Genomic DNA, 26,344 nt, shown 5'->3' on the forward strand with positions numbered 1-26,344 from the left:
AATTTCTGCCATCTAAAACTCCCACATGCCAAATTTGGTTCCATTTGATTGATTAGTTCTCGAGATAAGAGGAAATTTGCATTTCATTTGTATGGAAGCCCACCCTCTTAAAGGGGAGATGGGCCATAACTCGCTTTCTAAAGAAGAGAGGGGTCTCAATTCACCATAGAAAAAAAATCTTGCGTCCAAAACCACTTACATGTCAAATTTGGTTCCATTTGCTTGATTAGTTCTCGAGTTATGAGGAAATTTGTTTTTTATTTGTATAGGAGCCCCCCCCCCCTTTAAAGTGGGGTAATCCATAGAAAATATACCATAGAAAATATTCTTGCCTACAAAAACACCCACATGATAAATTTGGTTCCATTTGCTTGATTAGTTCTAGAGTTATGAGGAAATTTGTATTTCGTTTGTATGAGAGCCCCCCCTCTTAAAAAATTAAGGGGTCCTAATTCATCATAGAAAAAATGGTTGCCTCCAAAAACACCCACATGCCAAATATGGTTCCATTTGCTTGATTAGTTCTCGAACTATGAGGAAATTTGTATTTCATTTGTGTAGAAGCACCCCCTCTTAAAGTTGGGAGGAGTCCTAATTCACCATAGAAAATATTTTTGCCTCCAGAAACCTCCACATGCCGAATTTGGTTCTATTTGCTTGATTAGTTCTCGAGTTATGAGGAAATTTGAATTTCATTTGTATAGGAGCCCCCCCTCGTGAAGTGGGTAGGGGTCCCAATTCATCATAGAAAAAATTTTTGTCTCCAAACACACCCACGTGCCAAATTTGGTTCCATTTGCTTGATTAGTTCTCGAGTTATGAGGAAATTTGTATTTCGTTTGTATAGGAGCCCCCCCTCTTAAAGTGGGGAGGGGTTCTAATTCACCATAGAAAATATTCATGCCCTAGAAAACTTTCACATGCCAAATTTGGTCCCATTTGCTTGATTAATTCTCGAGTTATGAGGAAATTTGCATTTCATTTGTATAGGAGCCCCCCTTCCTAAAGTGGGGAGGGGTCCCAATTCATCATAGAAAAAAATTTTGTCTACAAAAACACCCCCATGCCAAATTTTGTTCCATTTGCTTGATTAGTTCTCGAGTTATGAAGAAATTTGTATTTCGTTTGTATAGGAGCCCCCCCTCTTAAAGTGGGGAGGGGTCCTTATTCACCATAGAAAATATTTTTGCCCTCGAAAACACCCACATGCCAAATTTTGTTCCATTTGCTTGATTAGTTCTTCAGTTATGAGGAAATTTGTATTTCATGTGTATAGGATCCCCCCCCCCCTTCTAAAACGGGGAGGGGTCCCAATTCATCATAGAAAAAATTTTTGTTTCCAAAAACACCCACATGCTAAATGTGGTTCCATTTGCTTAATTACTTCTCGAGTTATGAGGAAAATTGTGTTTCTTTGGTACAGGAGCCCCCCCTCTTAAAGTGGGGAGGGGTCCCAATTTACTATAGAAAATATTCTTGCCCTCTAAAACCTTCACATGCCAAATTTGGTTCCATTTGCTTGATTAGTTCTCGAGTTATGAGGAAATTTGTATGGAAGCCCCCCCTTTTAAAGAGGAGAGGAGTTATAATTCCCCTTATAAAGAGGGGAGGGGTCTCAATTTACCATAGAATAAATTCTTGTCACCGAAAGCACCCACATGTCAAATTTTGTTCTATTTGCTTGATTAGTTGTCGAGTTATACAGAAATTTGTGTTTCATTTGTATGGGAGCCCCCCCTCTTAGTGGGGGGAGGGGTTTCTAACCATCACTAAAACCTTTCCTGGCCCCAAAAAACCTCTACATGCATATTTTCATGCCGATTGGTTCAGTAGTTTTCGATTCTATAAGGAACATACGGACAGACAGACAGACAGACAGACAGACAGACAGACAGACAGACAGACAGACAGAAATCCTTCTTTATAGGTATAGATATGCTTCAATTAATGCTTGTGGGATATAAATTTATCAAATACAAGGTATTTGTCACAAGGCAAGACAATTGCTTTCGTTGTACGGGAAGCTTTATAAAGAAAAAATGAATTTTCCGATTCAATTATATTGTACCAACAGTTACGCTAATGTTTCTTTAATTAAGTTTGATGTTCCTTTAATTGTGGTATTCCATATACATTGCTAGGTTGCTAAGTGAAAAAACATCGTAGCAAAACTATAGATGAGCGCCTATAGTTGTGCGCTCCAACTGCGCATTGGATTTTGGAAAATTGGCATTTTAGCAAATAATGCTTTAATTTTAAATGGTGTAGTCTAACTAGCAATACTTCTAAAAACCTGTTTTATATAATGAATGTAATTGTTTTATCTAAAATGCTACGGTGACGAAAATATGCATTAATAATGAATAGTAGCGCAACTCTTGGTACTATCACAACTATTGGATCAACTACCCTATAATAAAACCAAGTTGGTGCGTTTGTCTGTAAGGGATAAACGTAAGAACGGCTTGACGGAATGGCATGATTCTTTTTTCAGTTGTGTTTTGGTCTGCGACAGGTTTATACGTAAAAAAATAATGGAAATCCACGCTGGAAATTAGTAAAAACCGATATTTTACTTTTTCTGCTATCCAACGTATACGAAATATTTTAGGCTACTGCGATTATTATCAGGAAAAGTAACACACACCGCATTCAATATCAAGCAGCGTTGTTGTCATGGGCATTGTAAGGTGGTAACCAGGGATGGTTCGATCACTTTGACTCAATTTTGATTCATTTGACAGTACCGTCTTAACGGGGCCAAAGTTATGTATGGGATATTTGTAGAACAGGTTATTATCTATAATTTTGCTAAATAAAGTTTTGCTGTATCTTTTGTAGTTACGACGCTACAATGCTAGTATCTTATTAGTGACTAAATGAACGTTCATTTAGTCACTGATGAGATACTAGCGTTGTAGCACCGTTACTACAAAAGACACAGCAAAACTTTGTTCAGAAAGATTGTAGATTAGAACTAGTTCTACAAATGTCCCATACATGACTCTGTTATATTTGGCTCGGCTGAGACGGTACTGTTAAATGAATCAAAATTGAGTCAAAGTGATCGAACCATCCCTGGTGGTAACATGTGTTTGGTTAATGATGTAACTTAGACCACTGAGTTTTCACAGAACACGTGTTGCTTACAACTGTGCCAAATCACCAGTCAGGAATGGCAATTCTTCCGAAAGCCTAAAATTTTTGCAATTATTTGTAAAAGGAAACTCGCTGGCTTTAAATATCGCCCCATTTCGTCTGCCGCAGTTGACCGTCAAAATAACTTCAATACATATTGAAAAGAAACCATTATTTTTGCTATTAACCAATTTTATGAACTTGCAAGACTAGCAAATAATACATATTATATAACGAACTCACAATAGTTCAATTTACATAACCTATTGCCAGCATAGTACGACTGGAACTTTCAGTACATAACATTTATTATCTAAAATTATTTTATTTTCGTTGGGTTTTTCCATATGGTATAATGGATTATTTCTCAAACCATAGGAGGCCAAAAACTTTCGCTGTGCCGCTTTTGGCCATACGTCAAAGCGCTTTCATATTTCATATGCCCGTTTTCGCCATACGTAAAATCTATTGATATTTAGTTCTGAAATTGTGGTCGTCGGGTTCCAAAATTTGTTCTTTTCTTACCGCTGGAAGGCACAGGCAGTGAATTACTAAATTGATTAATTTATTAATAAAGTTATTGATTATTTGATATTCTTTGTTCAAAATATGATGGCTTCATCGAAAAATATTGCCTGTCAGGTGTACAATCAAAGTATCTTCAGAATATGCGAGCCGTAAAAAATACGGTATCTAAGTGGCAAGTGGCAGAAAACCACAATACGGAGTACCGGAACGATACTGTCCAAGGAGAAGGAAATGATTGTTTACTGGCTTATTGAAATGCTACGTCGCGACCGTACGTAGTTATTCAATGTGAAGGATTTTCTTACCAGAAACTCTCGTGATACTCCATCATGAAAAGAAGATTTCTCTCTGCATAAGGTCTTGGTCAAAGAGAACGGGGTTGGATGACCACTAATAATTTGAAAAGCCATATGAAAGCCATGTAAACACTGGAATATATTGAATAATACATTTAGTTTTCTCAAAGGAAAGTTCAAGTTTTGCTTTCATATCTCGATAGGTTCTAATGTTCCTCGATTATATAAGAATGTACTACATCAGACTTTAACATAATGTTGGAATATAATCTATTTCTAGAATAGCATAAATTTTTTTGTTTATTTTCGCTGTAAGCGACGATTCCTCTAATCTCTGGGATTGAGTGGTTCAAACAACAGCATCTTCAGAAAGGCTAATTACTTTTGGCCTTACGATACCTAGTGATAATTATTCTTCACGATAACAATTTTTGAAGAAAACTATGTTTGAAATCCAGATATCAAAAGGTTGTTACACTCTTTTCAAATGTTTGAAGGTAATTCATCAGTATATTACAATATCTCAACAATCTGTCCTATGTAAAGCTGAAAGTTGAATGCCAATTTTTGCAGTTGTGGTTTATGATTAACGCTTTTGTTTTACAGTATCGTAAATCGGATAACATTGTTCCGCTGATTGCATCCGTAGCAAGCAATCAAATAAAACAGAAGTTGTTGAATCATCGGTCATGAAAATTATCCAAAAGATTTCCCATACTTGTTTATATTACTGCAAAAACGGATTTATAACTGAAAACTGCTTAAAGGATTAGAAATAATTTCAAATAAACTTAAGCATAAAGAAAAAGTGATTCTTGTTTTGACTTCTTTTTCTCGAACACCAATTTTTGCAATCTTGCACAAATAATGACAGACAAGAAAACGTTAATATTCCGGAAGTAATGCTAATCCGATGCAATTGTATATTTAAAAAATAAATAATTCAGTAAAATAGATTACATGATAGTTTAACTTGTTTTGCAATACTTTTTCAGCAGGGTGGGCAAAATAGGAACACAGAGTGGCGAATAGAAGAACACTATGGCCAAAACAGGAACCCAGCAGAGGTTTTTCAATCGACAAAAATTGAAACAAAAAAGCATATTTCCATCAAATAAACCTATACATTACGATGATTAAGACTAAAATTATCCGTTGATGATGTATAAACATATTTAGTTTATTAGAATTTTATAAAACATGATCAATATCCTTGAAAGTTTGCCAAACTATGGCCAAAACTGGTGCTTTTACCCTAATGTTCTACGCCGGATGCATTTTTACAAACTTTGAAATGTTTTGAGCAATAATCGCTAGCCAGACTGAATATTTTACATGAAACTGCCTGATCGTCAAGTACAGTATGCAGTTACTTTATTTATTATTATGCTTGGTTTGTAGGTTAAAAGAATGTTTGCTGTAATAAATTGGCAGTAAAAGTGTATGTAAGAAAGCTTTACAAAAGCAGTGAACCATTAATATTTAATTAACGTTAATAACATAGGTCTGCATAAAAAAAAACTGCATAGGATTTTTCAACTGATCCTTATAGATTTTTGTCCACTGAATTCTGAAAAAATAATAAAAATTGTCCATCACGTCACGTTTTCATGTAATACTTGTTGAAAAATCTTGAAAGTTGGTTTTAGACATAAACCAGCAGAAATATCCCAGATGTAAATTACATTAAAAAATTGATTTTTACATCAGAATTGTATTTATTAATGTAAACCCTTCCATGTTTTGGAAGAAAATCATACACGATGGAGAAACTATGGAGAGTATTATTTTAAAGCAAATTTGGTGCTCTCAAATACATCCACCTGCGCTCAATTAACTGTACTAAAAGCAAATTTGATAAAAGTCATGTGTGAAACATTTGTAGAACTGAATGCAATCTACAATATTTCTGAATTGAGTACTCCATTACTTTTGTATTTACGTGGTAATATTATTGCAACTTTATCCTTAGCTCAAACAAACGTTCTATTTATAAAACAAGGCTTAAAGGCCGTCTTTATTACAAATGGGAAAAATAATGCACTACTCTATTCAACAAAATTGTAGATTATATTCAGCTCTACAAATGCTTCTTACATATCTTTTACAGATTTTGCTTCTGTGAGGCACAGCAGTTGATTTTGCGTAAGTGAGCGTACCTGAGTACATTAACCCAGTGTTGAAGGGCAAAAAAAGAGTAAATATAAAAATTACAGTCCAGTAGTATTTGTCCTGTATTTATTAAGTAAAAATTTACTGAAATAACAGAAAAGGTTTTATTTAGGTTTTTTAATACGAATCTGTGATAATAAGTTTTCCATCTAATTTGTGACTTTTCCATATAAGAAGCATTAATTTGCAAAAAATCTGAACGTGATGGAGAAAAACGGAAATCAGTTTTGGATTCGGCACCCCAAAAAACATATGATTCACCTAAAATATCTGATGCATCTGAATTTTTTTTTATTTTTGCAGACCTGTGTAATTTTTGGCTCGCGTCACTTCACTTCACTTTTTCGTTGAATCATTTGGCGCATGAAATACCGAAGAAATAAAGAAGATTATGGTTGAAACTAAATATGTACATTTATTTGAACTATCGTATGTTTGAAGAGCCCAGTTACAAATGCAATTATTGTTAAATCTAACATTTAATTCATTTTATTATTCATTTCATAAATTCTTTCGGGCCGGTAATAATATTGTAACACAGTTAGTTGTTTGAGAATAACAGTTATTTAACTCGATAGTGCAATTATTAGCAATCGATTAATGAATCAAAATTAATTATTAAGAATTTATATATCAGAATGTCGAATTTAGACTTCATAATTACCGTGAAAATCAAAACGTAGCTTTGTTTGTTATACAGAAAATAACCTCAAAAGCGTCAAAAAATTAGTGGTTTAAATGCAGACTAATGCAATTGCAAATTGGCAAATTGCAAACTAATAATGGGCCGAATGTACAAAGGCAAAGAGAATAAATTTTGATGGCATTTAACAGAACAATCGGGGGGCTCCGTAGCCGCAAGGTTATCGAGTCTGCTATATTCGTTGGTTCGATACCCACGGGCACCCGGGTGGTATTACAAAAGATCAACGATACTAGTTGCAGTGATGAGTCCATACAGGAAAAAAAAACAGAACAATCACACATATCGGCGGCAATTAGAATTTAGTTGGTGGTGTCAATGATTGTGTTCTCAGAAAATTTTGAATGTATATTGCAAATCATTAAACATCAACCGCTGCAGACGGTACTAGGCGCTGCCAAAAGCGTTTACAAAAAATAAACGACTGTTCGGTACTGGTAATTGAAAAATCATCATTTCTGCATATTTCCAACGGATATTCAGCAACAAATTTCAAGATCTCGGAAAAATCACCCCCTTCAACCACGGTCCAGTACAGTTTGCAGTTTGCACCTTAACTATATGACACAAATTGCAAACCTCGGCCGCAACATCCAACAGAATGACTAACTGACTCCCGGATTTTCAGAGAACGTCGGTTTTTCTAAAGTCCAGAAATCAATCATTCCATCAAATGCCAAACCTCTCAAAAAAGTGCAAAGCCCAAAACACATCTTGAGCACAACCGAAATCCACAACATATGTCACTCAATTATAAAGCCTCCCAATTGGCGTCAACACTAACCTAACAAGCCTGTCGTGGTATGTTCAAGTCTCGACTAAGAGGGGTTGTAGAAGTCAATAAGATCGTAGCATTAACCACGCAATTATCCTGTACTTTAACAGTTGACTGCGAAAACTGTCGAACAAAAAACAAAAAGTCAAGTTGCAAATGCGAAATGTAGTACCATGGCTAAGCTTTTTCCACCTTTTTCTACCGTAAACGCACCTAATTCTGCATATGGTGTCTAATTCGGCGCACCCCACATTTCAATCAAAACTTCCAAATTCCTACAAATTTTTATCTTAATTAACACCTCTAGGAAAATATGTGTACGTAGACCTACTGATTTAGGAATGCTATGATTTTTAAAGAAAATATGTTTACGGTATTTAGTACAATTTGTGGCAGTACGATGTTTGCCGGGCCCAGCTAGTATAGTAATAGATATAAAAAAATTTAATGTGGGTGCGTTAGAAATGGACTAAACGTTATTAATCAACGATTGCAATATTACCAGTTTTGGTATATTTTTCTATTAATGAGAATTTTTATGTTTACAGAATCCGCCAATTCGTGTGGTGCAAGTTTTTGGCGACCTGCGGTAAGACGTTGTCCTACGGCAATAAAAATATTGTTCGAATCATTCTATAACCGCAAACATTTTTTCATGAACCACTTAGGGCAATATTTTTTTCGTCATTACAAGTATGTATGCGGAAACTGACTGATTTTTAAGCATATATTTTTGCAAGTAAAATATTTTATGTTGCCAAAAGCGAGGCATGTCAAAATCGAACCATTTTCACAAAACGCCAAATTCGAAATCATACTGTATATTCTTTGCACTGGGTTACATTTAGAGCATTTTCCACTATTGACACAATCATACTGCACATCCCATTCAACGCTTTTCTAACCTGCACTGCCGTTTCTTATTTCGTGGTGAATGACCCTCTGGGTTGAAACTACGGAAAAAAAACCTTATTCCTCTTACATCATACGAAGCTGAACTTTTTCTGATTCAGCTGATTTCAGCATAGGGTGTTTTCCAAGGTTAAATTTTCTTTAATAGTTATTGAAATGACTGCAAAATATCATTAATATGTCTCGATCACAATGCACATTAAACACATCTCTTGTTATCACAAAAAGATTATTATCACAGGTGCTCTTTAAACGGGTTTTACCAGGCATGGTGTATTTGGATATATACTAGGTATTTCATATCAATTTCTTTTGTACATCAGGATTCATAATTATAAATTAGTTGTGCCCCTGTATAATTCACACGTTTTTTTCACAAAGTAACACTTAATTACACAACACACGCAGAACATTTTTGGTAACGTTTATACATACCAATTTAACAAAGTATTACGGCACGGGTCAATCATTTTTGCCGAGATTACAACAATGAACCACATTTGTTTTGGTTGTGCTCATTACGTACTCCTTAGCTGAACACATTTTTTATCAGCATAATCCAACAGAAACGAAAAGAACCTAAATCAAATTGTGGTTTCGTATATAATAAAACGGTGTATGTTCACGCGTCACGGTCGATTACGTACACCCCCGCCTCGCACGGGGGCGCGCTTTGCGCAAACGGCACAACGCTTACACCAATCCTCTTCCGACGAAGGTTTGTTTATGAATGAAAATAGTTCCATAGCAACTCTGAACCCCACAACAGATTAACGTAAAGAGTGAGCAAGAATTGAGAAATTCTGTACGAGAAATTATCGCGCCCAAAGTATGAGCGACGAAACTGCCAAAGCGAGTATACACTTGATAAAAGAATAATACTTCAAATTCATCTCAGCTATAGGGTGCTTGCAGAATGCATATGTATTGGAGATCTGTTGGGCAGGCAAAAGTGACAGCTCCTTATAAAACATACGGGCTGGAAAGAGCAAAATTTTTTAAATGATTTATTTTCTTCATTTAAAACAAAAATTACAAATTGCTTCATGCATATGGCAAGGTAATATATCTGTTTACTAAATAAAAAAAATATTTTCAACAAATAAGCTAAGACGCGGTAGCAATGATCAAAAATGTAACTATGACCTAGGTTAACGGGATAAAAATAAACAAATATCAATAGCCAGTTCGGCTAAGACAGCAATTTATTATGCTAAAACCAATTTTATATTCTTTACTTTCAACTTGGCCTATGCCGTATACTGCTTCAAAAAACAGTATATTTGGGACACCGATTTAACGTGAATTCACCGAAACCCAAGTTACCAAAAGTCAGCATATATTTCAGGGAATATTTGTCGGTTACTTTGACTGTTAGTTGCTTTAAAATGATGAATAATTTTAGAAAAAATGATAATTTTATGCAGAACGTTTTTGCTGCATGGAATAGGAAAATATGCAATGTGTGCCCAACAGATGTCTTGCATGTGTGTGTAGCAAAAGCCCTATACGTGGTGAAACTGAGAACAGAATACGCTTTCTGCTCACCTGTTACAACGAAATTTACAACCGCCTTCATCGTTTCGTACCTAGCAATAATCTGAAGTTACATGAAAAAGTTTTTGTTGATGAACCTTTTTTCCCTCAAATATGCGCATTTCGCGATAAATTGTAGGCCACATAATAATCTATCTTCAAAAAAATTTCATCAGTTTCTGAGATAGTCGATATTGGAAAATCGATTTTTAGTTTTTAGTCTACCCCAAGATTTATTTTAAGTATTTTTTTTATGAAAATTCAGGATATTTTCTAAAAGTTACCCATAGGTCATTTTTTGCAGGTCCTATAATTTTCGAGCTATATTTTTCATAAAAAATTGATTCCTTTGCAAAAGTTAGTCTAGACATATTTTGGAAAAAACAGCATTTTTGTTTAGGTTTAGGAATTGGTCGAAAAACACGTTAAGTTGATCCGAGGCCTAAGGTGTTATTGCCTAGTACAGTCAGTTCACAATCATGAGTCACACACAATTATGGGTCATTTTAGCTTTATCTACCGATTAATGCGTGAATATTATACTAATTGGTTGATAAAAACGTTCCTCATAAGTAGCACTGATAATTTGATCAAACAGGTGATATTTAAACAGAAATTAGCAGCTAAAGCTAAAATTACCTACAATTGTGTGTGACCCATGATTGTGGACTGACTGTATATCACCATTGAATTGCTTTGCGGTCCGACGTTTCGTTTGAAAGTTATAAGCAAAAATGTGAAAACTACGTAACACGCGTATTCCGGAGATACGCAACCAATTTTAACGATTTTAGTACCAAACGAAAGCTCTTTCTATTGCTAAACTTTTTACCAAGTTTTATTGAAAACGGACAAGCAGTTTAAAAGTTAACCTATTTTGACTAGGTACAAATGATCGCCTGTTTCTCAGAGATGGCCAAACCGATTTATGCGCTATAGTCTCATTTGAAAAGTAATATATTGTAATAGATCACTGTTGCGGAGGAAAGCTGCATTGTAATATTGCCTCGCTGCCAGATTCTATTGTCCAGCCGAATCTAGTCACAAAAGGCTATTGTCCGTTCAACCGGCCGTGATGCACAAAGGCTATTGTGTATGAACGTGGAATAAATCTATTTACCGCAAGTGTATAAAAGGCGATCAATAAATAGCAATCAGTATTCAGTGCACTAGCAGCCACCGCCACTAGCGGATGGTTGCCGGCAGACAATCTAGCGTTTTATTTTACTGTGTGAAGAAGCCAGTCCCGTCAGTAACCGGAGTAACCTAAAGACGATCACGAACAAATAACTATTGATTTGTTTTTTGATTGGACGTTTAATTTGAAAGCTATGAGCAATCGTATACAACACATTAAAATTTACAATAATTTATAACGATTTCATCTAAAATAATTTATCTAGTTTAAATTAGTTTGGCATCAAATTAGAGGTTTTAATGCTGCAAATATATCTGCAAAATTTCGGAAGAATTGGTTTTGCCGGTCAAAGGTATTAACTCTTGAACACTCGTGTCAACCTTTGTAACACGGTTACTCGCGCGCATAATAGCCCAAAACCAAAAAAAAACGTGCGCATCAGAGTTTTGACTGGGAAAACTTGGTTTAAGGTTTATCGAACCTTTGGAAGAGTTTCTTGAAATTGAAAGCTCTATCGTGTGGTAGAACTTAAATATGGATTAATCCCCCTAAAAGTGTGTGACATTAAAGTGTTCTGCAAATTTCAAGAGCATATTATTACAAGAAATTTTGCTGAAGACAGTAATCTTCTATCTCTTCAGCGAAGATAGAAAAATCTTATTTATTGTATATGAATTTGTAAAATCAGTTTTTCCATTTTAGCTCGTTTTGTAATTGTTGTGCGACTTTTTCATGTTGTACAAATAGTAAAAATACACAGCTTTGCTGAATATAGCATACCTTATGTTTGCTTGTTTAGGAACTGTAGAACTTTGATTATAAAAAATACCCTAATTTTGACCCCGAATTTCTCGACTATCGACAGGTGGATACATTTAAAAATTTTATATTTGCTGATAGTTTTGCTGCATACAGACACCATTTTTCCATATGAAGAAACGAGAGAAAATTCCAGTTGGGGCCAATTGCCGTACACCTCACATACTGATTACTTCGTTTCTATGATGTCAGTTTTTGGTGATCTATTTTGTCAACAATTTAAAGTAATTATGCATTGAATAATTATGGCATTTTGCACATAACAAGTTTATTGAAGAATATACGTTAGTTAAACATCGATTTGTAACTTTATAACAATATGGCATTCTAAAATCTACACGTGTTGTACAAAATACAACAGCGTGAGTAACCGAAGGTTAATAAAAATTGATGAAATTTATTCAAGAAAACTTTATTGAATCAAATAGAATGACATTGCAGGAAATTGTGCATAGTTCAAAAACCTATAAACTAGACCTTTACTACGCAATGTATATGTTAAATAATAATATTTCCTCTTACAACTTACTTTTACTTGCACTTACTCGAATTAGTAACAACTTACTAATACTTACTCAACAATTTCATGAAAAAAGGATCTATAAAAATTTATAAGTGCTCCTATTTTGTTCAAATTTTGTAAACCTCAATTTCCAAAAAAAAATTATGTAAACAAACGCACTACGCAACGTTAACGTAGATGAAGACCGTATAACAAAGGTTTCTTTCACTAGGTGCATTAAATCGGGGGTTTTAACCTGGATTAGTTCTAACCCGACTGCCAGGGCTGCCCTGCACTCAGCGCACCGACTTTGCTTATTTAACTGTAATAACTGCTTATTCTTATTCAGAATGAAGGTATTTTCCGAACAGCGCCAGCGCTGCGCAACAATCACATTTGGTAATTTTTACCTCGAATTCCAGTTGATTCCACAAAAGTGGTCTAATATATTAATATTTTTTGAAACGATGGTTTTTACAGTTGATGGAAAGTAGGGGAAAGTAGCGAAAAATTTTTTTTTTGGGAAAGGAGGGGAAAGAGTTGAAAGGAAGGGGGGGGGGGGGGGAATCATCGTTTTAAAACAATATTAATACTAATGCCTGACCGGATTTCAAGGTCAAAGACTAAAACACGAGTTTGGTCAAATTCTAATATATACCCTTCAACAGAATCAGTTTTGGAAAAGTAACATCCGACGAAAAGCGAAAACAAATTATGCCACAGTTTTGTAGTAAATCTTGTGCGAAAAAATAATTGAGCTAGCCTATAAAAGTTTGAACAATCTAAAAATCGGGCGATGACGGCAGATTAGGTTAGGATTTAATTGAAAATGTTCCATTATTTAAGTGGGTAATTACATTTGTAAAAACCTTTCACCGAAAGAGTATGGCTTCTTATCTGATGTATTCTTACTCGTCTAAATCGTTCGCAAACTTCTCTGAAAGTCTGTGCTGAAAGGCATTCTTCGAACCAAACTAAGCAGAAGTAGCCTTAATTCACACTCCACTTGAGATTTACCCGCAGCATGCCAGCTCACCTCGTAGAACTGGTATACGATGTGACACAACACCCAAGTAACGTGTGCATTTGTACTACTTCTGCTGATACATCCCTCTAATTAGATACACATTTTTAAATGAGATAATGACGGTAATGGATGACAGTTTTCGTATGTATGTAGGTATTAACTATATAAACGGGCACATACAGATTTAAGAGTGTGAAATGTATTATTGATCATGAATGGGAATATGCGACTAAGCGTTCGCATTAAATGTAATAAAGGCATGATCAAGCCATGTGAATGCGACCACTAAGCGTACCAGACATAGTTCAGAACTGGGAGACAACCGAGTGTTGATTATTTAACGAGTAAAATTTTACGGGATGTGTCCAATGAGTGAATAAGTTTACCCTAATCTGTGGCAATATTTAACATTAAGACTCATGCACGCGTAATGATGATCATCGAGAGCGAAAGTGATTTAGGACGATAATTCTTGTTGAAGTTTAGGCTGAATCCTTCATACTATCACTTTGCAGTAGAAAAATTACACGAATATTCGTTTCTTTCAAATGAATAACACTGAAATGCGGATTTTACAAATTGTCAGTCTAAAATGTGTATTAGTTGTATGCGTCTACCCTCAGACTCATAATACGTTTTTTACTAGCAGTAGAACTGGAAGCGGGTTTTTGCGGGATGGTTGAAATTTGTTAAATACTAATCAAAACACTTCCAGTATCACTAAGGCTAACAATAGTAGTAGCGGTATAATCTACAATAAAGCTCACAATAAAAAAGATACAAATCAACATTGGGTCGAGTCACGCCTATCTTTTATAAAAAAGAATAACTAAATACACATGTAAAAGTAGCTAAATTTCAGGGCGTCAATTTTCCTTCTGCTAGTTTACCAATAGCGGATCCTTGAAACTCCGGCTGTGTAGAAATTTTCTCGAATTTGCTAGATCGGTATTTGGAATATACTGCTTGCACCTTTGAAGTCGGTGTGCTCGCTACCACGTTTGCCATTCGTTGAACAATCGGTGTCAGATATTCAACAGTATATTGGGTGTAATGTTCAAGTGTTTTGGTCCACACTAATGATCCGGCGTTGGCAGGTAATGGGAACAGATACAGGGAAATGTACAAAGCTGCAGCTGCGATCTGTGATAAAGAAAAAAGAAAAAAAAATTAGAAATACAAATTCAATTCAGGAATGTTTTTTGACCAGCATGCGAAAATTTTACACAATTTTACTAATACGGCTACTGAATATTTCGCAATTTGAATGACTTAATTTATCAATACCTGACTTCTATTATTTTAATAGCAAAACATATTAAAAACATTGCTATCGTTTGGACTCGTTAATTCTTCAATTTCTGTTTCTATATTTATTTATATATGCCGGTTAATGGGGCAGTGCATTAAAGGGTCGTATTTGCCTTCAAATTGAGATAAACATTTAAAAGTGATTATTCAATGGATCCATACGTTAGCTGCAATGTATGGAACGTGACCTTTCTAAAATTCACCAATCGTTTCAATGATCCACTTCGTATATCAGTCCCATGTTTTTTGGTTCTGTTATTTTCTTATTGAATTTATCTGCAGTTGAACCAATCAAAACAATCCAAAATTTATTGATCTGTGGAAAATAAGCCGATCATTTTCCCACTGAACAAAAGTGACAGGTTTTCGCTACTTTCGCCAAATTAAAAAAAAAATCCGTTCGAGCGTTTTTCGCAGAGCTTCTAATTCTTTGAACTCTTCGTTGTCATATTTCTTCGTTTTAAGTAAAAACTTATCAAAAACCATTAAATCTATCTACCTAGCTTTTTAGCAGAAGTATCATTTGATACTCATAAAACTGAAATTCAACACTCTCACATTGTAGCTGATATTCTATTATTAAAATCGATTTTAGTGATAATGGAAAATCGATTTCAATAGTAGAATCAGGAAATAATACGATTCCACTCTTCTACATAAATAAAAGGAGGTAGAGCGGAGCCGCGTTACACTCTGATAACAATAAAAAATTGTCGTCAGTTTGCCGATTATATAGTTTCCTTAGCTGCCCATTAAACTATTAGCTTCTATTAACATTCTATGATTTAGTTTATTTTAGGAACGTTGTAGATAGTGCTGAATTAGAAACAACTTGAAACGAAATGAAAAAAAAACTGAAGAAATAGGTAGTCATTTTCGTCACCGGTTGTTTTTCTCATGGGCCTATTACAGGCTATCTGCCACTATCGTTTTATTGCAGGTAAATACAAAACACTAGCATCTCCGCCGCGTATTGATAACTTTATTTCTCTATAAGAATATATAATATTCTTTTCTGAATTTTTAATGTCATGACAAAAATTCTGACTTCAAAAAAAAAAAAAATATAAAATATGACGCTCTTTCTGGCCTATACTCAATGACAACACTAAAAAACGATTATCTTCAATATTTGCGATTATCAAACTCTAGATCAAGTCCTATAATTTTCCTGAGAAGCTTATTTGCCTTTTATTTGATGCCAAAATCTCTCAGTGGTTCAAATGTTGAATTTTTAAAGGTTAGCAAAAATGACGATTTTTAGAACCACATCTACTCAGAAAGTGGCACCAGCTATCATATAAAATTTTCTGAAAATGGCTAAGTATACAAAATTTGAAGGGAATTGGAGCACTTTCAATTTTTGATGTCTTTTTTGTGGAATTGCTGTAATGACTCTTCTCTACAGAAATACAGTATTATAATGAATTAAACTAAATTTAACCTTTTCTGTTGAATAGTGGACCATGTTATAATAAACTTACCTCAGAGGGCTTAAAATGCGCCATAGTATAATCGACGCTGGCTAATTCGACGAGGTACTTCGCTACCAGGTGATGCTTATCATTCGCGACTGCTGCTTTCGAGAAGCGTCGCAGAAAATGGGTCGGCAGCGGTTTACCCAGGTGAAAACCCAGCACTTTAACAATCTGCTTTTCCATCTCAAGAATTTGCCGTTTCTTATATGTATCGTCAGTAATATATACGAAGTCACTTATATCTGGTGGGAACAATTCCTCATATTTCGAAGCAATAAACATGGCTGTCACACCCACAAGTTGCAGCTCTTTTTTCGGTGTGCCAGTGACCAACTACCAAAGTATAAAAATGAGTCATTCACGAAACTAGACATAATGAAATACTTACTTGTAAATATCTATCAATGATTGAAACAGTCATGTGGTAAGTATCAATCTCCAATTTGAATTGATAATGAACTTCATTAATCCAGTCAATAAGAATAGTGCGCATTTTATGATTAATCTATCAAAAAAAAAGATTATTATTTAGTACAGGATTGTATGTAGTAAACAAACCTGCTTGTGCCCATCGAGGAAATTCTCTCTAATAGCAAAAACATCTTCTAAATCGTTAAGATATCTGTAAATATCATTAACATATTCAGATACTAGCATAGGATTCCAGGCATCATTAATATCAATGTTTTCGATTCCTTCCAACAATTTATGAGAATGGCTATCGGGCGAGTCGTGTTTCTAAAACGGTAAAAATCAAATATTGTTCAAGAAGTTAGTTACATTACTTTACCTCCTGTATATTAATATCTCCATTGTGCGAACCGCTTTCAGATGATGTAGATGACGCATTTGACTGTTTCCTGATTTGTTTCAGTTTAGTTAAAGACCTCCTAGTAAGTTGACTTTCCTCTCGTTTTAGGTTGATTACTTTTACTTTCTTTATTTCGGCTCCCTTGGTAATGTGCACCATTTTCGATTTAACGCTAACGTTTGATTTAATCGAATTGGTTTGTTTGCCCACTGTGACTCCCAGGCCGGCATTATGTAAGGATTTCAAAGAATCGGACCGTGTGACAGGCTTACTTACAGGTTGCACATTAACAGTATCATTTTTCTTCCAATGGGTATCAACGCGAGCCTTAACATGTTTAAAGGAAAGATCTGTATTCTTTAATGCAACGGCATCTTTTCCTTTCCCAATATCAACATTTTTTAGGACTTTATTGCCAAGTTCTCCTAACACAGCTCTTTTTCCCAAGGTCGGTTCTTTGAGCATTTTTTTTGCCTGAACACGAACGGCATCATTCTGTCGAAAAACATTTTCAATTAGTTGAAGATGAATAAAAATATTAGTAAAGCGATATGTATAATTGAAACTCATGTGCGTTTAAAATATTTAAAAGAATGTCTAGCGTCGTAGCTCATTGTGGTTTTCTTTACGATATACCTAGCTATCAGACGTTGCTTTGAGTAAGAACAAAAGATTTACAATCCTTTTAAATTGAGATGGCGTCGGTTGGGTAAACTGTTGTACATAAATATTTATTACAATTGTTTTTCTTACCTCGTCTGTCTTAGCAATCCGGAAATGAGTAGCCATGATATTGACAAATTGTGTTAATAATTTGCTATTCAACTGCAAATAAAACCTTCGTAACTAAACATTAAATCACTTCAACCAACGGCAAATTATGACGTGCGCGCGGAGAGAAAAACCGTTTAAAAAACGAATCCGAAGCGGCCAGAAGAAAATGAAGAACTGAGAAGATTCAGAGCTTTCGCCTACTTCAAAGAATGCGTTTTTCAATTTCAAGCTTTACCGCCAGCTTTACCGATTCGCTATGACGGCACCGCATCGCACGACCTCTTTTCCTCTTACAGAACTGCCCGTAGCTGAAGGCGTGAAAATTATTTCCGACATATTTCTATCTTTTGCACTCTTTAACAAATCGCTATTCTGCTTGACGCATACTCGAAACTAATGTAGGTGTCTCCACTGTTGCGCCGTCATAGCGAATTGCCATTCAATGAGTGTGCAGAGGTGCGGAAAGGAACACAAATTCAATGATTACACACTTTTTTGACTAAATGTGTATTTCTTGTTTGTTTTTATTTCTTACAATGTATACATTTTTAAGTGCTTAGTAATGATTACACAGACTATGCGTTGCTTTTAAACAAACTTTTGAACAAAATTTACCTAAACGAGATAAACATTCAACTTCATGCACATTTGAAACTAATACAGGTGCCTCCACATACGGGGTGAAGTGGTTGTCAAATTCATACATTTTCGATGTCCCACGCATACACGCAGAAAAATGGTGATAGTTTGAAACAACAATCCCCTGTTGTTGAGTTCAACTTGTATCATATTTTTGAATCAAAAAAATATTGTTTAAACTGAATTCGTACTTCTTTTACTTCTACTAGATCGTTTATAAACCCAAAAGTACTTATTTTTGATTCTACAATTTTTTCTTTGATAGAAACTAGCAATTATTTGAAATAACAAACCTTATTGTTGAACTAAAAAGTCAAACAGTTAGAATCAAAAAAATATCTGGGTTAGCCTTCAGTTAACAATATTTTTTGTTGAATTTATACAGATTTTTTTTGCATTTACAATATTTTTTTCTGCGTGTGGGTACCAAACTGTTAATTTTGACAGGAACCAAAAAATTTGCTGGGAATTCCCCTTTACCGAGGACCATTTGAAAGTTGCTCTCTTCACTCCTACATGAGAAAGAGATAGCAACACACCATGCTCTTGGTCTCCACTGCGGTGCCATCATAGCGAATTTTGCCATCATAGCGAATTTTAGCATCCCTTTTACACTCATGGAATGGCGCATATATGAAGATAGAATCAACATAAGGGCGAATGCCGCAAGCGTAAAAAACTATTTGAGAGTTGATTTTGCTCAAGGGGTCGGTCACTTGGCACAGCCGTTTTTATGTTAGGCGACTTGAAACGAGCCGAACTGTGCCGATGCTGTACCGAAAGTGCCGAACTGCAAGATTTGATAAATTCGTTATAATCTGATAGATCTGGCAACCGTGCGAGATGATTTTGACAACTGGCAGTGCTCCCTTTTCATATATGTAAAATTGAACCGGAGGTGTGTAAAGCGCTATAAATGTTATTTTTATAAGGTTTTAGAGGTGTGCCGCTTGATATCTCTGCAGTGCCGCGGCACTATGTGCTGAGTGTCCGACCCTTTGATTTTATTACTGTTTTACCTGACTCACTGCGAATATGCGTATTATTGAAATAAAACGTAACCGTACGTTTTGTTCGTTTATAACGCGTATGCAGTTAATATCGATAACAAACGATTTTTTATAAGTTGTGCTTTTGTTATTGCATTTAATTTGTAAAAGGTTGCATAAATAACCATTCAGTTTCACTATACAATTATTGCGTACTACTGGCACATGAAATATAACGTTTAAGTACGTTATTTTTAGTGATCAAAATTAACGATATTTTCGATACAAGGACGATATTTATCGAAACCTTTCGAACCAACACAATCCCGCGAATACAACGCATATTCGCAGTGAGTCAGGTAACACAGTAGGTATCAAACTGTTAATTTTGACAGGAACCAAAAAATTTGCTGGGAATTCCCCTTTACCGAGGACCATTTGAAAGTTGCTCTCTTCACTCTTACATGAGAAAGAGATAGCAACACACCATGCCCTAGCTGTCCACTGCGGTGCCATCATCGCGAATTTTATCATATTTGATACATACATACTTGATATACATACTTGATTGTGCTTGCCCGCATTAATTGGAACCGTATTCTAATCGAAATTATTATCTACAAATCTAGAACCATTTGTTAAATGGTTGGGTACCATATCGAAGCCGTTGCCTGGTATAATGAATTATTAGTTATGGTTATTCGTCAAGTAACCACAGACTAACAGACGTAACACTGAAGCCTCATTCCATGGCCAATAAAAACGATCATTGCACATTTTCACTCAAGCCAAGACTCAAACAACACTCGCTGCGCGAGAACGCCGTTCACTTGCACTGGCGCTGTTGTTAGATAATATACAAGTAAATTTATAGTATTGCTAAATTTATAGCGAAGACTACACCAGGTGATGCAAGTGTTTTTTCCAAAATTTAGAGGTGTCATTGAAACGATGTTTTGTTAGAAAATTTGTGTTACGTCTGTTAGTCTGTGAAGTAACCATAAAACCATAAGCATAAAAGAATGTTCACCATACGAAAACGAGCGATTTTCCCTCGGATTTTCCATATACATATTCATATAGTGTAAGCAAAGCAAAGCAAAGCCTAGGTGCTACATTACGCTTTCAAAACTTGACATTGTTTATATTCGACAGATTTCCTTCCAACTGTAGGCCCCTATACACGTACGAACATGTTGACCGTAAATGTTGATGAATTCATGTTCGGCTAACACGCTCAGCTATGTGTTAGCGCCACAAACCAAGCCGGCAAAAGGAGACTGTTCCGTGCTCGTCGTAGGGGGGCCGGTTACCAACGGGACTGTGATATTATTGTGCAATATATGACAAGTGTTGCTCTTTGCACACCACCGCCAGCGGCGGTGGCTGCGAACGGATTGAACTACAAGACTCACGTTTATTACCCTATTTATAGGTACATCGTTTGATAATAGCTTATTGTTCCTACATCTAGCCAGAACAACAATAGCGCTTTGTCTCATATTCGACCGAGTACACCGATTGTTGTTCTGCTAGATGTGAAGGTCAACGCGGTCATATTGCGGCTTTGTGCCGCAACATACTCCCGCACCAAAACCGAAGGTTTTACACTGCGATGTACAAAACGAGAATGATTCTAGGGCTTAGCAGGAAGGCAAAAATTTAACTCGTGAGGTGTTGTCGAAGTCTCGTAGCCTGACTATCACTTGAACTGGCGCAGAGCGGCCGGAATAACGTAACTGGACCGTGTGTCCCTACACAATGGCGCGGAGTGGCCTGAATAACGAATCTGGACCTGGTCCTCACATGGAGCCGAGTGGCTGGATCATCTAAAACGAATTGGCGCTGGGTGGCCGGGTTATCACAACTGGACCTGGCGTCCTCACAAAATGGCGCTGCGTGGCCGGATTATTACAACTGGACCTGGCGTCCTCACAAATTGGCGCTGATTGGCCGGATTATAACGATTGGACCTGGCGTCCTCACAAGTTGGCGCAGGGTGGCCGAAGGTTACAACTGGATCTGGTGTCCACACAAATTGGCACTTAGTGGCCGGATTATCACACATGAATTCTCATTACGATGTACCAATGAAACGAAATGGATGAACGACAGAATGCCAGCGAGTTAGCTTCCCTCTGGCGAACGACCCAAATGAAATTTCTATCCGCAACTGAGCACTTGCTGATAAGAATACACCCTCGGATGCTGCAAGCTTCGGTGCTGTACAGCCCTCCTACTACTAACTGAATCCAAAACCGGGGATTCAGAAGCTGAATGTATTTACCTAGGCGGCTGTGATTCGCCCACACCGGTATAGCTCCGCTCGGGGATTTGTTGCTAAGCGGCTGCGAAGTCACCCACACCGGCCTAGCTGAAGCGTAGTGAATGAAATCCTATTTCGACTATCGATATGCCGTAATTCCTCTGGTACGACGAGCACAGCAAGGTTCAGCGGCATCATCCCACTACGTGGATGCCAAATGTAATACACTCTAGTAGCAATGCAGCAACACGGTCGATGGATTTGATGTCCCGTTAGTAAACTGTTACTGTTCTAGTCACTATCCCACTACCGAAAATATCACGTGTTACTGTGGACCGATAACACGATCGATAAAACTGAAGTCCCGTTGGTAAAACGTTGTCAGTGCCAGGACAAATCCTGGTCACGGCACCAATGTTCCGTGCTCGTCGTAGGGGGGCCGGTTACCAACGGGACTGTGATATTATTGTGCAATATATGACAAGTGTTGCTCTTTGCACACCACCGCCAGCGGCGGTGGCTGCGAACGGACTGAACTACAAGACTCACGTTTATTACCCTATTTATAGGTACATCGTTTGATAATAGCTTATTGTTCCTACATCTAGCCAGAACAACAATAGCGCTTTGTCTCATATTCGACCGAGTACACCGATTGTTGTTCTGCTAGATGTGAAGGTCAACGCGGTCATATTGCGGCTTTGTGCCGCAACAGAGACTACTTAGGTCGTACAATTACTGTTTGATTTTGACATCGTGCTTGATCGTGACTGATGGATTTTTGATTTCACGTAAATTCAGTATTTATATGGTAATATTTACGCATATAACCGTGTACGCACCCGCATTTACGCACCTATGTATATACTCATTGGTTCGCACATTACACTGAAACCAAAACGCACGTTGCTATAAAGTGTTTTGCACATGAATCCGCCCTACTAGTCGAACCACATGGAATTTATGTGCAAAACACTTCGTTTTTGTTCATCGTGCACTACTTCATTTTCAATAGCAAAACACTTTCGATCAACGTACTCGTCGCATAGACATGAAGTGTTGGACATCATGAATCTTGAATGAATTTTTGTTGAAAGTTAGATGTTTTGCATTTGAGTTTAAATAAGAATCATACGATGTTCTTACGTGCTTTCACATAGAAATGAAGTGTTGACATCATGAATCTTGAATGGATTTTTGTTAGATGTTAAAGGTTTTGCATTTGAGTTTGAAATAAGAATCATACGATATTCAATCGGATTCCTATGATGTAATTAGTACACATTAAAAATTCGACAGCAACTTTTCAAAAAGGCCAATCTGCAAAATGTGAACAAACCAAGTAAGGGTTTTCTTTTCCTATGCTAGTCCAGCAGAAAATAACCCTCACTCGCTTTGTTTACATTTTACAAATTGGCCCTTTTGAAAAGTAGGTGCCATGGTTTTGAAAAGTTATATACGCCATGGTTGCTTTATTATCGAAAGAAATAAATTTATAACAGTGCAGCTGCAGCGACAGATTTGGTTTTATAAATAATTATAGATGTACCTCACGGTTTGCTGGTTTGAATAAGCAAGTATGCTACTTATAACTAAACATTTGTCGTGGACGCCACCTACAGATACAAACTTCAACGTTCATTACTTACTCGTACTCATTAAGACTTCATTACCTAAACGCTAAAAGTACAATTTTTACAACGATGCAAGTTTGTTTTCAGCCTAGTCGGCAAATTAGTGTATATGTTTTTACTCAACAGTTTATAAACGATTTCGTTATAATCCTTTAATAGATTGTTTGCTTTGCTGCTTATCGGAAGCAGGAAGCGTGGATTAAATTATACACTAACTTTACAATTTTAGCTTATTTATCAGCCATTAGTACGCTAAGTATGCCAGAGTGATAGTTTATACACAATCACAATAAGATTTAACCCTTATTTTCGCATTTTATTTTTGTTCAACCGGCTCGTTCAAACCGGAGAATTGCCTTGATGTCCTCGACGTCGAGTGTTTCGTACTTAAGCAGATTTACCCGTTCATAGCTATCATTAAGAATTTTCTCTATCTCAACATCCACGCTTTCTATTGTCGATGGCGAGAGCATATCCGATGGTGCACTGAATCCCTTCGACGATTCGATCGTACGCAAACCTACCTTATCGGACATGCCACATTCGCGTACCGTGTGCGATGCAATGGATGTCGCCTGTTTCAGATCACTGCTTGCTCCTGTTAGTAATGTCATCAGAATAAATGGTTAGGAATGTGGTATTGTAGTGATAATGCAAAAATACGTACCTGAAGTAATTTTGTCTGCTCCGAAAATCAATTCCTTTGTTGCTCTGCCACCCATCATGGTTGGCTCATAGCCAGTAGTTGTGGTTGGGTGACATGATAACGTTCTTTTTCCGGGATGTACGCAGTATGCCCTAGTGCGTGTCGTGAAGAGGATGATTCCTGAAATTAAATTTTTCGAAAAGTTACTACCTCTTGTAAACGCGTGTTCATTAGATGATTGATACCTTCTACTATAGGCCACTATAGCATGTCCGCCTTCACGATATGCCGTGAAGCTTCTTCGTCTGGTAAACGAGATTTACGTTCCGGATACATAAGTACCTTATCTCTTGCATTTTACAAATGCTTCATAAAAACAACCATCGATGGCAGCTCTAAAAAATTAACCACTCGTCAAAAAATCAATTAATAAAAGCTAGTACTTACCGTAGTGCAACTTGATCCATATTTTCAATATCGGCCCCGGTGAAGCCCGTCGTTCCTCTCGCCAGTTGGACTATGTTAATTTCCTTGCTCAAAATTTTACTCAGATAGTAGGTGAGAATTTCCTTTCGACCAATATAGTCCGGGGTAGGCACAACCACTTCAACATCAAACCGGCCCGGTCTTAGCAAATCCTGATCCAGATCATCCCGCCGATTGGTTGCACCCAGTACGAATTTCAATTTCCAATAGCAATTGATTGACGGTCTGGTTTGCGTACGGATGCAATACTGAGTTAGTTCGCCGACAGAATCGATTTCATAAATGAAAATAACGCAAAGTGTGCGTTCCTTCGCTGCTTCTGTATTTTAAATAAACGAAAGAACTAATATTTCCGAATCATTCACATGCAACAAAAGCCTTACTGAATGAATCTCGCACTCGTGTGGCCCCCTGACCGACCAGTACCTCATCAAATTCGGGCCCAGCAGCGTGGAAAAATGTAACGCCCGCTTCACCGGCCACTGCCCTAGCTAGCAGTGTTTTGCCGGTACCGGGTGGCCCCACCAGCAGTACGGCCTTCGGTAGCTTTCCGCCAAAGTTGCTGAATTTATCCGGATTCTTAAGAAACTCAATTACCTCCTTCAGCTCCTGTTTTGTTTCGTCGCAACCCTTGACATCCTCGAAGGTAACCGAGATATATTCGGGATCCACCTCGATCTGGTTACCGAATTGTATTCTACTAAAAAGGGTAAAAGCGTTTGCCAAAAATTGACATCACCGGTTCAGCATTAAACGAACAAAAAAAGTATCAAAATAATTTGAACCTGCTTAGCGAAGCGTCGCAGATAGCAGACTCGTTGGTCGAGACAAACAATTTGATGAAAGTTCCGATGAACACGACGATGATAAGCAGCTGCTGGAGAACTTTTATATCGCATTGCTTTTCTTCCCGACCGATTGACGTGATTCGGGTGTGTGGCAGTTAGATAATCCTCAGCGAAAGCAACCTTCAAGCGTTGATCCTCCGCTATCGACGGATTGTTAACCTCGCTTGAAAGCTTATTGAATGGTTCAGTATACTGCTGAGGGCTGATGGCTTGAGTATTAAACGGAACGGGCTGATATTTATGGGAGATTTGCGGTGCAACCGGAGTAGCTAAAAAAAGGACATAAATTGAGTTTCTTTCATTATGGATATTATACCACATGCTTTCACCTATTGTATCCTTCACATGTGAACAAGCCAGGATTCCTTTTCTGCTCGGCATTGCACTGATCAGTCTCCTCGTTGTAGCAGCAGTGACATGACACTTGCTGAGCCAGCAAACCACGGATTAATTTTTGAACCATCTGTCCATTGAAGAAAACGGTTTCCGTTTGCTGGCCGGCTCCCCTCCCACGACGAGCCTTAGGTCAGAGCTGAAAACTCCATGACATGTCATCGCGGAGGCTTGCCACAATTTAAACGCTTCTGAAGTGCTTGAGCAAACTGCGCTCAACCCGACGAGGCAATTTCAATTTGAACAGACTGGCGCGTCTGGTTTCGCATTGTTTGATGCAGTTAATGGCTGGTCCACCGACTATCGAAAGCTATCGACGTAGAACTGAAAAAGTGATACTCGAGGTACGAAATGTTACTGCGTCAAGAAGGCAGTATCCTTTCCATGCTTGGTAGACGAATGATTTTATGCTGCTTTCTGAAAGCGATATTTGGTGATGTGTATTTACTGTTAACATGTTACACTCGGTTTCTACAACTTACGATATAAACCAAATAATGTTAGCGACCGAATTTTATTTAAT

The 26,344-nt window shown here is 36.9% G+C and overlaps 1 protein-coding gene, 1 long non-coding RNA gene and 1 pseudogene across 2 annotated transcripts in view; all 3 read right to left on the reverse strand.

Moving 5' to 3' along the window:
* Positions 1–9,221, reverse strand: part of LOC128737049 (uncharacterized) — a 56,195-nt gene extending 46,974 nt beyond the window's left edge. Inside the window, exon 1 of the long non-coding RNA XR_008412022.1 lies at positions 8,960–9,221. This is a non-coding gene — a long non-coding RNA (uncharacterized LOC128737049). The remainder of the gene's footprint in view (positions 1–8,959) is intronic.
* Positions 9,222–14,404: 5,183 nt separating this feature from the next.
* LOC128736035 (G2/mitotic-specific cyclin-B) lies at positions 14,405–17,944 on the reverse strand. Its single transcript, XM_053830520.1, has 6 exons — positions 17,900–17,944; positions 17,126–17,641; positions 16,894–17,073; positions 16,724–16,840; positions 16,342–16,668; positions 14,405–14,689 (listed from the first exon to the last, which is right to left on the reverse strand). The coding sequence occupies exons 1-6, from the start codon at positions 17,933–17,935 to the stop codon at positions 14,405–14,407; spliced, it is 1,461 nt and encodes a 486-aa protein (XP_053686495.1). The 5' UTR covers positions 17,936–17,944.
* Positions 17,945–23,774: 5,830 nt separating this feature from the next.
* LOC128736036 (ATP-dependent zinc metalloprotease YME1L-like) lies at positions 23,775–25,891 on the reverse strand (annotated as a pseudogene).
* Positions 25,892–26,344: the final 453 nt, after the last annotated feature.

This window comes from Sabethes cyaneus, chromosome 2 (genome assembly GCF_943734655.1).
Source record: "Sabethes cyaneus chromosome 2, idSabCyanKW18_F2, whole genome shotgun sequence".
Classification (NCBI taxonomy): Eukaryota; Metazoa; Arthropoda; class Insecta; order Diptera; family Culicidae; genus Sabethes; species Sabethes cyaneus.